The sequence below is a fragment of the Mytilus trossulus genome, chromosome 11 (genome assembly GCF_036588685.1).
Source record: "Mytilus trossulus isolate FHL-02 chromosome 11, PNRI_Mtr1.1.1.hap1, whole genome shotgun sequence".
In the NCBI taxonomy this organism is placed as follows: Eukaryota; Metazoa; Mollusca; class Bivalvia; order Mytilida; family Mytilidae; genus Mytilus; species Mytilus trossulus.
In genome coordinates, this window is record NC_086383.1 from 43,726,296 (window position 1) to 43,739,548 (window position 13,253).

Genomic DNA, 13,253 nt, shown 5'->3' on the forward strand with positions numbered 1-13,253 from the left:
AAAAGAAAAAGACAAGAATTTGTTTCAGCATGGAATATACACGTTGAGGCTCATTAATTTCAATTGCAAGTAATGGCTTTGTCCATTGCTGAAGGCCACGTACGATGACAAATATTAATTAATTTCTGTGGCATTTGGTCTCTTGTGGATGATTATCCAATAGTGACTTTATTACCACATCTGCTTTTTATGTGTGTTGAGCTCATTTATAGATAATAAGTGTATACGTTACGTTTTCTTTATTTTACATGTACATGTAAGAGGAGATAAGGGCGATGAACATTACGAATTTAAGATTTTCAGTGTTTACAAATAAAATCGGCTATTCATCGTGTGCTGCATGTATGAGTGGCCGTTCATGTCATTTGCGCGATTATATACGCGTATATAATTTTCAACGCGTATATATACACGTATATTGTGGTTTTCAACGCGTATATTGTGGTTTTCAACGCGTATATTGTGGTTTTCAACGCGTATATTATCGTTTTATACGCGTATATTGTTAAAATAAACACGTTTATACTTTATTCCAATTTATTTATCATATACGCGTTAATATACGCGTTATTTGTGTTAATATACGCGTATGAAATCATTATATACGCGTTAATAAACATTCGTTTGTCTTATTGTTTTAACCAATGAAAGCTGCGTTCTTAAACTGGTTTGCATGTGACAATTGGGTTACACTAAATTAAATGACTGGACCGAATGACAGGACCGAATGACAGGACCAAATGAAAAATGCTAATAACTTTTTCATTTCTTTAAGGATTGATCTCAAATTTGAAATTTAATAAGATTTTATCATTTGATAAATAAATTTAAGAAAAAAAATTAAAAAAATTTTGGTAAGAAACTTTAGAAAACGTGACATGACCAATTCTGATAATGACAGGACCAACATCGAGAATGACAGGACCAAATAAAAATGCTGATAACTTTTTTATTTTTCAAAGAAATTATCTCAGATTTGAAATATAAAATGGTATGCCATATTTTGACACCAAAATGTTATAAGAAAATATAGATTTATTTTCAAAAACGTGACATGACCATTGCTGACTGACAGAACCAACCTCGACAATGACCGGACCAGATGAAAGTTGCTAATTTCTCTTTTATTTCTTAAAATATTTTTCTGAAATTTGAAATGTAACAAGATTTCATCATTTGATGAATAGATTTAAGAGAACAAAATAAAATAGATATATAATTTTTTTAGAAAACGTGACATGACCAACACTGATAATGACAGGACCAACTTTGACAATGACAGGACCATTAAAAATGCTGATAACTTTTTTATTTTTCAAAGAAATTATCTCAGATTTGAAATATAAAATAGTATGCCATATTTTGACACCAAAATGTTATAAAAAAATATAGATTTATTTTCAAAAACGTGACATGACCATTGCTGACTGACAGGACCTACCTCGACAATGACCGGACCAGATGAAAGTTGCTAATTTCTCTTTTATTTCTTAAAATATTTTTCTGAAATTTGAAATGTAACAAGATTTCATCATTTGATGAATAGATTTAAGAGAACAAAATAAAATAGATATATATTTTTTTTAGAAAACGTGACATGACCAACACTGATAATGACAGGACCAACTTTGACAATGACAGGACCATTAAAAATGCTGATAACTTTTTTATTTTTCAAAGAAATTATCTCAGATTTGAAATATAAAATGGTATGCCATATTTTGACACCAAAATGTTATAAAAAAATATATAGATTTATTTTCAAAAACGTGACATGACCATTGCTGACTGACAGGACCAACCTCGACAATGACCGGACCAGATGAAAGTTGCTAATTTCTCTTTTATTTCTTAAAATATTTTTCTGAAATTTGAAATGTAACAAGATTTCATCATTTGATAAGAGAACAAAATAAAATAGATATATAATTTTTTTAGAAAACGTGACATGACCAACACTGATAATGACAGGACCAACTTTGACAATGACAGGACCAAATAAAAATGCTAATAACTTTTTCATTTTTCAAAAGAATTATCTCAGATTTAAAAAATAAAATGATATGTCACAGTTTGAAATATCTATGTTATAAAAAGTATAGATTTATTGTCAAAAATTTTCAAAAACGTAACATGACCATCGCTGACTGACAGGACAAACCTCGACAATGACCGGACCAGATGGCATTGCTAATTACTCTTTTATTTCTCAGAATATTTCTATGAAAATTTAAAATATGAGAAGATTACACCATTTTATACATAAATATAAGAAAAAGGTATAGAAAGCTTAATTGCGGAACTGTGACCAAAATAACGTTGCCAATGACCGGACAATCATCTACAATTAATGACAGGACCAAAAAAAATGTTTATTATATATTTGTCAGAATATTTCTCTCAAAATTGAAATAAATGACAATTTATACCATTTCGCACATCATATAAGAAAAATATAGAATACAACGTATTGAAAGCTTGCGTTTGTGTGACCTGACCAACATCAGCTATGATCTGGCCGATGATAAATCATAATGTCTTTCTTATTTTACTGAATTTGTTCAATTCTGATCCATAATTGATAAGATATATCTTATTCAGGAAAAAATATTCTATGGTGGTTAAAAATCTTGATCTAGCTACTAAACATATGTTGGCGGAGAGCAACAGGACAAAAAGACACGAATGATCACTATATTTAAGAAAGAGATCTTGAAATATTTATATGTTATAACATATAATCATTTTAAAGTTTAAGAGATAGTTCATTTAACTATAGATTAATTAAGATTTACTGAATAATCATCATAATATTTCTTGACATCATGAAGCCCAATTTAAGCCACTTTGGAAAGGTATCAAACTTTTTAAAGTAGTCCGTGAAAAAACGATCAAGATATACCCTGCATATACTCAAACATACATGGAAATAATTATTTACTGTACTGAAAATTTTAATAAAACAACGACATGAACTATTATGTGATTTTCATTACTGTCATCACAATCTTTATTGGATTTATCAACTTATTTATGGCTTATGTCAAACCTTTTGTTTGTTACCTTATAATTGTTTTCAGACGTGTCAGATTATGACCGGTAATTAATATACAAAGTATTCTGAATGAATGAATGAATGAATGAATGATCTTTACATAGTTTATAAAAAAAAAACCATATAGTTGTACTAGCGAGGAGGATAAACTTTCACAGAAATTAATTTAATAAATCTACAAAGTTTCTCAAGCTCAACAATATTTCTACAACTCGGATTACAATATACCAATAAAAAGTTCAAATAACGCGGTGGACGTTCGCATCTACCTAACGTTTTCCCCAAGTTATCTTTATTCCCTTATTTTCTAAAAACTTTTCATTCAATCTTAATTATGCTTTTTTTCATAATTCTTATAAATTTCAACCAGGATTTCTAAAGAAGAACTTTGGTCATTTCACGTTTTCGCAAAATTGATGTATTAAAGATGAGATCTTATTATATTTTAAATCTGACATTATTCCTTTTCAAAATTAAAAAGTGAATAGCATTTTTATTTGGTCCTGTCCTTGTCGAGGTCATATTACTGCAAGCTTTAAATAAAAATTTTCTATATTATTCCTATCTTTATGTATAAAATGCTTGAATCTGATTATATCTTAAATTTCAGAATTTTTTTTTTTAGAAAATTAAAAGTCAATTAGCAATTTCATCTGGTCCTGTCATTGTCGAGGTTGGTCATGTCAGTCAGCGATAGTCATGCCACGTTTGAAAAATAAAAAAGTTATCAGCATTTTTATTTGGTCCTGTCATTCTCGATGTTGGTCCTGTCATTATCAGAATTGGTCATGTCACGTTTTCTAAAGTTTCTTACCAAAATTTTTTTAATTTTTTTTCTTAAAATTTATCAAATGATAAAATCTTATTATATTTCAAATTTGAGATCAATCCTTAAAGAAATGAAAAAGTTATTAGCATTTTTCATTTGGTCCTGTCATTCGGTCCTGTCATTCGGTCCAGTCATTAGTGTAACCCAATTGTCACATGCAAACCAGTTTAAGAACGCAGCTTTCATTGGTTAAAACAATAAGACAAACGAATGTTTATTAACGCGTATATAATGATTTCATACGCGTATATTAACACAAATAACGCGTATATTAACGCGTATATTAACGCGTATATTTATGCAAATAACGCGTATATTAACGCGTATATGATAAATAAATTGGAATAAAGTATAAACGTGTTTATTTTAACAATATACGCGTATAAAACGATAATATACGCGTTGAAAACCACAATATACGCGTTGAAAACCACAATATACGCGTATATATACGCGTTGAAAATTATATACGCGTATATAATCGCGCAAATGACATGAACGGCCACTCATATGCATGTACATTAGTGTACTTACTTGAATATTGTTAAAATACGTTAGCCTCTTTGAAAGAACATCTCCACCAAGTAGCCGATCACTTATACCACTCTCTAAAATATATTAAAAAACAAAACAGGTAAGGGAAGTTATCATTGTTCTATATCAGAATACGATATCAAATATATCGGTATTGTCATAATAGGAAACAACGCTACTTGCTGGACGTGCAATTTTTGCTCTTACTCCAGATTACCGCGTGCTTATAGGTGATGTAGTAATTATAGTTAAGCTATTTCCTTCGATTATAATTTTTTGTCCATCCTTTTCAATTTCAAAATCTAAATCATTACCTGATACCGAATAGATCATGCCATAACATTTTCTCGGAAAAAAGTATTTCATATGCAAAACTAAGTACAAGAAATAGAAGTGACATGACGAATATGCCACAATAGAGACCTAAATGATATAACATGTGCGAAAATCATAGGGTAAAGTATCATGGTGGAACCATATGCCATAAGAGAGGCTCAAAATGATAGAAAACTTTACAGGATGTCGGTTTGTAACGTAAGGTTTAATATATAATATTCATTTTGGATAAGTCTAAAACTGAACAATGGAATGGACTTACTTGTGTTTGCATCAACAATAAGGTCCATCGCCGACGAAAATTCTCCAGACGTGCCTCCATGTTCTAGTTTTGTATCAGATCTTCTCTCTTTTACATACTCTAATTGATGATGTAATGCAAATAATGATAGAAATTTGTTTAAATTTTGTCGACGAACGCGGAATGATGATAATAATTAAATAGTGATGTATCAAATTTAACTGAAAAAATATCTTTACCAGCCTTTCGAAAATATATATTATATGGCTTCCATTACTTAAGACTCCTGAACCTCCTAAAGGTATATTCTACCAGTTGAGTAGTCATTAACAACTATTTATCAAATTGAATCGAGATACCTCAATTTACCTAAATTGTAGTTGGATTGGCGGTTTATAATTTTGATTTTGTTTAATATAAAAATATTTTACCGCCTATTTCACATTAGTGATCTTAGTAAAGCTTCTTTACTATTCAATCTTTTCCTTTGCAATTCTTCAATCTTTTGCACTACTGTAAAATATTTAACTTTTTGTTGATCTTATTATTATTCTTACCAATCTGCCGATGAACAGCTGGTATCTGTAATAAAGAACGCAGCCTCAAGATTTTTTACCCTACTGGCTTTCTATATTGTATTAAATGTTACACCACTACTGCAGATGAGGGTAAATGTTGGCGCCTGTTGAAACATTTAAACCAGCTGCATTTGTTTGCAACTGTCCCAAGTGAGGAATCTGCTGTTCAGGGGTTGTCGTTTGTTTATTTGGTTCATTTAGAAGTGTTTCTCGTTCTTTGTATAGTTTAGACCGACCCCTTTGGTTTTTCTGTTTAAATGGTTTTTTTTTTAAATTTACACTAGTCATCTGTGGGCCCCCTTTATAGTTTGTTATTCGGCGTGCGCCAAAGTTCTTTGTTGAAGGCTGCTCCTTAACATACATGTACACAGCAATTGTTTATTTTTTACTTATTGCGACTAAGATGGAGTGTTGTGTCATTTTCACTCATACAATGTACCACATCTTCTTAAACCTATTGACGACCAGCGATACGACGGCTGCAATATACAAAGCAGGAATTTTATAACCATACTTTAATTACTTTTAGCATCAAATTTGTACTTTCATAAGCAACACAGCGCGTGCAATATGTAGATGAGGATCTACCTACCCCTCCGAAAAATCTGAGCTTTTATTGTTTTTGGTAGGGTTGGTTTGCTCACTTTTTAGTTTTCTTACCGCTTTGTTTTTTAGACTGTTGTGCTTTGCTCAATATTTAGTTTTCTACGCAGTGATCTATAATAGACTGTTGTGGTTTGCTCACTATTTAGTTTTCTCCGCAGTGTTCTATAGACTGTTGTGGTTTGTTGTGTGTTTGGTTTGCTCACTATTCAGTTTTCTACGCAGTGTTCTATAGACTGTTTTGGTTTGTTGTGTGTTTGGTCACTATTTAGTTTTCTACGCAGTGTTCTATAGACTGGTGTGGTTTGTTGTGTGTTTGTTTAGTTTTCTACGCAGTGTTCTATAGACTGTTGTGGTTTGTTGTGTGTTTAGTTAGTTTTCTCCGCAGTGTTCTATAGACTGTTGTGGTTTGTTGTGTGTTTGGTTTGCCCACTATTTAGTTTTCTACGCAGTGTTCTATAGGCTGTTGTGGTTGGTTGTGTTTTTGGTTAGCTCACTATTTAGTTTTCTACGAAGTGTTCTATAGACTGGTGTGGTTTGTTGTGTGTTTGTTTAGTTTTCTACACAGTTTTATATAGACTTGTGTGGTTTGTTGTGTGTATGTTTTGCCGCCTGGTTTTACCAGTTTGTTTTCGACTTCTGAATTTGAAACAATCGTTCTTGTGTTACAAGTATCTGATGTTACTTTTCTTTCTATTGATGGTTGTCTTTTTATTTTATTCTATAAAGGATTTATATACAAAAACAACAAAATATTTTGTATGCTTAATGTATAAACAGTGGCTTCGTGTTTTCGCCAAAAGTTAAAAGTTGTGTACATGTATGACATTGTGTCAAATAACATTCGAATACATCGTCTAAATTTATGCAAGTTCTTACAATATTTAGATAGTACATAAAATTACACTTTGCACACTTTTAAGAAAACAAAAAGTAAATGTTAATTTTACCTGCGCCGAATATTGACAAGATGACACAAGAAAAAGCAAGACTAACATCCCTTCCATTTCACATGTTTTTTTCGATTATCGTTCTTGAACTTATTCGGACATTTAATATCCGATAATGGTATAAAAGACTTTTAAATACTATCAGGAATTAATGTAATTGGTTTTGTTAATATAATATTCAAGCTAATCACAGTATGATAAACTGGGAAAGCAAGTAGGAGTTCAAAAGTTTCACTTCAATAGACTAACTGATAAAACTTTAAATAGGGGAATCTGTTTCGACCTATAAAACCTGACCTTAAAAATCGACTGTTCGCTTTCTGGTTGACGTAAATGGAATGAATTCAACAAACAAAAACAAATATATGCTTGTCATTATAATCGTAAGAAATATATACCAAAATGAAAATATACGTAATAAAAACAAAAGAAACAGAAAAAAACAGAAAAAAGGCTGACTATATGCGGTATGGGCTTTGCTCATTATTGAAGGCCGTACGGTGACCTATAATTGTTAATGTTTGTGTCATTTAAGTCTTTTGTGGATAGTGTCTCATTGGGAATCATACCACATCTTCTTTTTTATATCTTAAAAGTATAAATACTCAATTTCATTCAAGTAGCAGACTATGAACAGTCTGCTTGAAGAACAGAATTCTCCAAACGAAAAAAACACAAACATATAAAAACTTTCTAAGCCGTAGCTATATTACGTGATCTATACACATAACTACTAGTGTGCAACTACACATGTCCGAACAGCTTCACAGAATACATAACTACTAGTGTGCAACTCAGATGTCCGAACAGCTTCACAGAACACATAACTACTAGTGTGCAACTACAAATGTCCGAACAGATTCACAAGATACATAACTACTAGTGTGTAAGTACACAATCCGAACAGCTTCACATGATACATAACTACTAGTGTACAACTACACATGTCCGTACAGCTTCACAGAATACATAACTATACTAGTGTGAATCTACACAATCCGAACAGCTTCACATGATGCATAACTACTAGTGTGCAAACTAAACATGTCCGAACAGCTTCACATGCTACATAACTACTAGTGTGCAACTACACAATCCGAACAGCTTCACATGATACATAACTACTAGTATGCAACTACACAATCCGAACAGCTTCGCATAATACTTAACTACTAGTGTGCAACTACACATGTCCGAACAGCTTCACAGAATACATAACTACTAGTATGAAACTACTCATGTCCGAACAGCTTCACATGATACATAACTACTAGTGTGAAACGACACTATCCGAACAGCTTCTATGATACATAACTACAAGTGTGAAACTACACTATCCGGACAGCTTCACATGATACATAACTACTAGTGTGCAACTACACAATCCGAACAGCTTCCCATACTACTATAGTGCAACTTCACAATCCGAACAGCTTCATAAGATACATAACTACTAGTGTGTAAGTACACAATCCGAACAGCTTCACATGATACATAACTACTAGTGTACAACTACACAATCCGAACAGCTTCACATGACACATAACTACTAGTGTGTAACTACACAATCCGAACAGCTTCACATACTACTAGTGTGCAACTACACAATCCGAACAGCTTCACATGATACATAACTACTAGGCAAAGTGTACAACTACACAATTCTTACAGCTTCACATGATACATATATAACTACTAGTATGCAACTTCACAATCCGAACAGCTTCACATGATACATAACTACTGGTGTTCAACTACACAATCCGAACAGCTTCACATGATACATAACTACTAGTATGCCACTACACAACTCGAGCAGCTTCAAATGATACATAACTACTAGTGTACAACTTCACAATCCGAACAGCTTCACATGATACATAACTACTAGACAAAGTGTACAACTACACAATCCTAACAGCTTCACATGATACATAACTACTAGTGTGAAACTACACAATTCGAACAGCTTCACATGATACATAACTGCTAGTGTGCAACTACACAATTCGAACAGCTTCACATGATACATAACTACTAGTGTGCAACAACACATGTTCGAACAGATTCACAGAACACATAACTACTAGTGTGCAACTACACAATCCGAATAGCTTCACATAATACATAACTACTAGTGTGCAACTACACAATCCGAACAGCTTAAACAAATCACATGATACATAACGACTAGTGTGCAACTATACAATCCGAACAGCTTTACATGATACATAATTGTCATCACAGTTTTGAGCTTTGTTATTTTATCCGTTATTCATTACATTGCAATGGTACAACTGTAATATGGCCCTTCTTAATTTAGGGATTGATATTATGCATGGTTGTGATAATTTGAAATAACTGAAAAATAGTTATTGCAAACAGTGTTATTGTCAAATTGTAATGAAGGTAATTGATTTGACACACAGAAACTCTGCGTCCACTTCTGTGATGACGAAGTCTTGTGACGAATCGTTTTCTGCAGTATATCTAATTTGGGAATCCTATTTTGTAAATGAAAAATGCTGCTCGATATCAATATCTTTTCATATTTTTATGAGTGTTTTTAAAAATGTTCAGCTCTTTTACCATTCTTTGATATTGATGTCATTCCCTTCAAGCTTCGTCACCAAATTTGACAATGACTGTTGTATTTCAGGTTTCAAAAGAGTTAGATTGAAAGACTGGTTGACCCTTTTGAAATTGTATTTAACAATTGTATCCTCTGCATTCTCCAAGTTTGTATCCTTTATTATAATCACATGGTTTTGTTAGCGTTGCCGATGATGAATCATTTGCTTCAAGTTTTGTACAATCGAGATTGAATGGACAGTCAGTTTTGTACAATCGATATTAAATGGACAGTCAGTTTTGTACAATCGATATTAAATGGAATGTCAGTTTTTGGTTGATTTGGTAAAAACAGACACGGATGTTCTACATTATGCATATAATCAAAGTCTATAAGCTAGATCCTGTTGTTCATCATGATAAAATGTGCATCTTTAAAACCTATCACTAATGACCCAAGAGACAAATTTTGTAAATAGAAGTCGCTCTTCTATATTTAATGTCAGATTTCTTATATCAAACTCCACTCCAAAGTCAGATTTCTTATATCAAACTCCACTCCAAAGTCAAATTTCTTATATCAAACTCTACTCCAAACTCGTACACTGCTGTTTTATTAGCTCTGTGAGGACGTCTTTTCTGGAACCTCTTACTACTCAAATGACGTACACAGTACCCTAACATTTGAATAAGTCCTGGATATTCTAACTGATCTCTAATTAACGTTTCCTTCATAAACAGTAGTTGTCCATATTTTTGCCTGACTCTGTTCTTAAAGGATGACAGTTTTTAATCACTACTGGCATTTTGTCAGTTTGTATGTGTACCAATGTCGAATTTCGACCTCCCTTGACCAATACTATTCTTAAATATATGTATTTGATGTATGTTTGAACAACTAAAGTATATATCTATTGTTCAACGTGTTTAGATTCTGTTAGTACTGCAACTGACATCGAAAAAGACGCTTAGTTAACGAGTTTAATGGCCCGGAATAACACACGTCTGCAAATTGTTTTAAATGATAGAATAATATCTATATATATTTTAATTTACGTCGGGTCGTAAAAAGTTTTAATGGTCACATTTTTGTATTTTATCCCTTTAATGGGGGAACCCCTCAATTTACGGTTTTGGGTAGTTACCTTAAAATCTAAAAAAAATATTTTTTGGTTAAATTTCCCGCTATTTTCGTAAATATTTTTATGCACATATCATCAAGGATCATCGGAATGATGAGGACATAAATATAATACCATCTCCAAGTAATACTTTTAAACTTATTAATAAGGCAGTTGCTATTTGTCCGGCTAGCCGGACGAATAGTACCAGGACTATTTGTCCGGCCAATACAATGCGCATGTCACTGTAATATTTGTGTGTGCGTGTAATATTATCTTAAGCAGCACCAGGGGGTATAGCACATGTTTGTAATTTTTAGTGTTAGGGCCTAATCTTGTTACTGGTAATTGGAATTAATTTGTTGTTTTCTTCATACATGTCATACTGGTGTAAACAGTCCAATGTGGAGAACGAATAATTCAACAAAATCATATATATATATATATATATATATACCATATTTGTTATGTACGTTATATAAGAAGAGAGAAGAAATTACTTGTAAAACAAACTTGACTCGTGCATTTGAAGTTAACGCAAAGGATTTTTTTCTGGCTGAAAAAAGGTACAAAATTATTATGTCTGTAGCTGTCAAAGAGAATTATCGACCCCTTGACATACAGTTATCCATATTTTGAGTGAAATGTGAGATATTTTTTCTATAATGCCCACCCTTTCCCCCCCCCCCCCCCCCCAAAAAAAAAAAAGTAAAAAAAACACTGTTTTTTTAAATTGTACGTGAGGGGTTTCGGGGTGACACGATGTGCTCCTTTCCCCAAATTTCTCTTCTCTTTGTTTCTCCTGATCCCATCTTTGTTGTTCCGTGTATTTCATTACCCCACTCATTATAATCTTATTTCCAACAGCCCCACTTCAAGTTTGTAGCCTCAATCCCCCTTCTATATACCACTTCCAGGGCTACTTGCAAGATTCATTTTTGGAATATAACTAAGCTAGATTTCATTCAGTCATACGGGCCCAGTTATACATGCAATAATTATTGTAAATGCCTCTCTCGGCTATACTCTTGCTTTGAACATCTTTTTCACCATTTACACAGCTGTAGCGAGTCAAATAATTTTGTTAAACTATAGTTCTCCGATCAATGACTGATCTTTTATTTCCCATTTTCCTTGTAATTTCATTTTTTTAGAGACCCTTTTATAAAATTATATCATTCTTGGAAGTTCAAAGTATCGTGTTCCATTGTCAAATTCCGAAAACTGCAATATTTATCACAAATGTTGATATCACCGTTTTCAGCCATGATCTTAAAATTGAATATCAGTGATCACGTTCACGTGCTCCCTTGGTGCTACTGATGATAATATTACACGCACTTCCGAACGCACATTATATGACATGCGCATTACAATGGCCGGACAAATAGCCCTGACACTATTGGTCCGGCTAGCCGGACAAATAGCCACTCCGTATTAATAAAGTTGGCTGTTTTTTAGATAGAAATTTAACGCGTTTTTTTATTTGAAAACGAGAAAACATATTTTTTTATGATTCAAAAACAGCATATTTGACATATGAAAGAACAAATTGTTGAAACAAATTATTGCGATACTGCATTCAAATTTTATTGGGCAAATTCCAAACAGTCTTGCCAAAAACTCAAAAATAAAAACATCATTTGTACCTTTTTTTAATTACGGAAATTTCCTATCCGTCAATCAGCTCCACCTTTTATTTTTTCCTTCACAAACAATTTGATAGTTTCGATGTGATATGTAGATTTTGTAAGAGAAGTTAATTTATTTTTGGGTGATTTGAATATATATAGTTGTTCTTTCGTGTATTTTCTGTAAATAAGTTATATTTTTGTTAACTCGAATAATTCAGCGCCCTCTATCCACTACTTTTCTCGAAAGCTTGAAGGCAGATTGATCATTGGTCGCGTCAGCCCTGTTCAAATTGTACAGATTAATCAGAGTCTATCCCATGGCGAGTATGCGCAATGTAATTCCGTAGTAAATACCGCTTGTTTACAAATTTCAAAATGGACGTCGACCAATGCCTTCGAATAATAGAAGATAAATATGACTTCAAGTTTAAAGAAAAACAGGTAGAATCTATAAACGCAATTGTCCAATTAAATGATACATTCGTTACTCTACCGACGGGTTACGGAAAGTCCAGTATTTATTTTTATATGCCCGAGATATTTGAGGCCTTGACTGGAGAGAAATCGTCTATTGTTGTCATTTCACCACTACAAGCATTGATGCTGGATCAAGTACAATTGCTGGAAAAACTGTCAATAACATCTGTTGTGGTTGGTGAAATTCAGAAATATAAAGGTGTTGGCCAGAGAATATCTGAAGGACAATTCTCAATTGTATTTTCCTCGCCAGAGGCTGCATTGACATCTGGAATGTGGAGGAAGAGTCTGACAATGGAGTTGATCGAAGTGATCGTAATATAA

The 13,253-nt window shown here is 32.6% G+C and overlaps 1 protein-coding gene across 1 annotated transcript; it reads left to right on the top strand.

Annotated features, from left to right (window-relative positions):
- The first annotated feature begins 12,827 nt into the window (after positions 1-12,827).
- On the top strand, positions 12,828-13,253 carry LOC134690074 (ATP-dependent DNA helicase Q1-like). Its single transcript, XM_063550048.1, has one exon. It carries the CDS (start codon positions 12,828-12,830, stop codon positions 13,251-13,253), a length of 426 nt encoding a protein of 141 aa, XP_063406118.1.

Excerpts from the sequence above, each read along its gene's own strand:
- LOC134690074 (XM_063550048.1), top strand. The coding sequence starts at position 12,828 with ATGGACGTCGACCAATGCCTTCGAATAATAGAAGATAAATATGACTTC.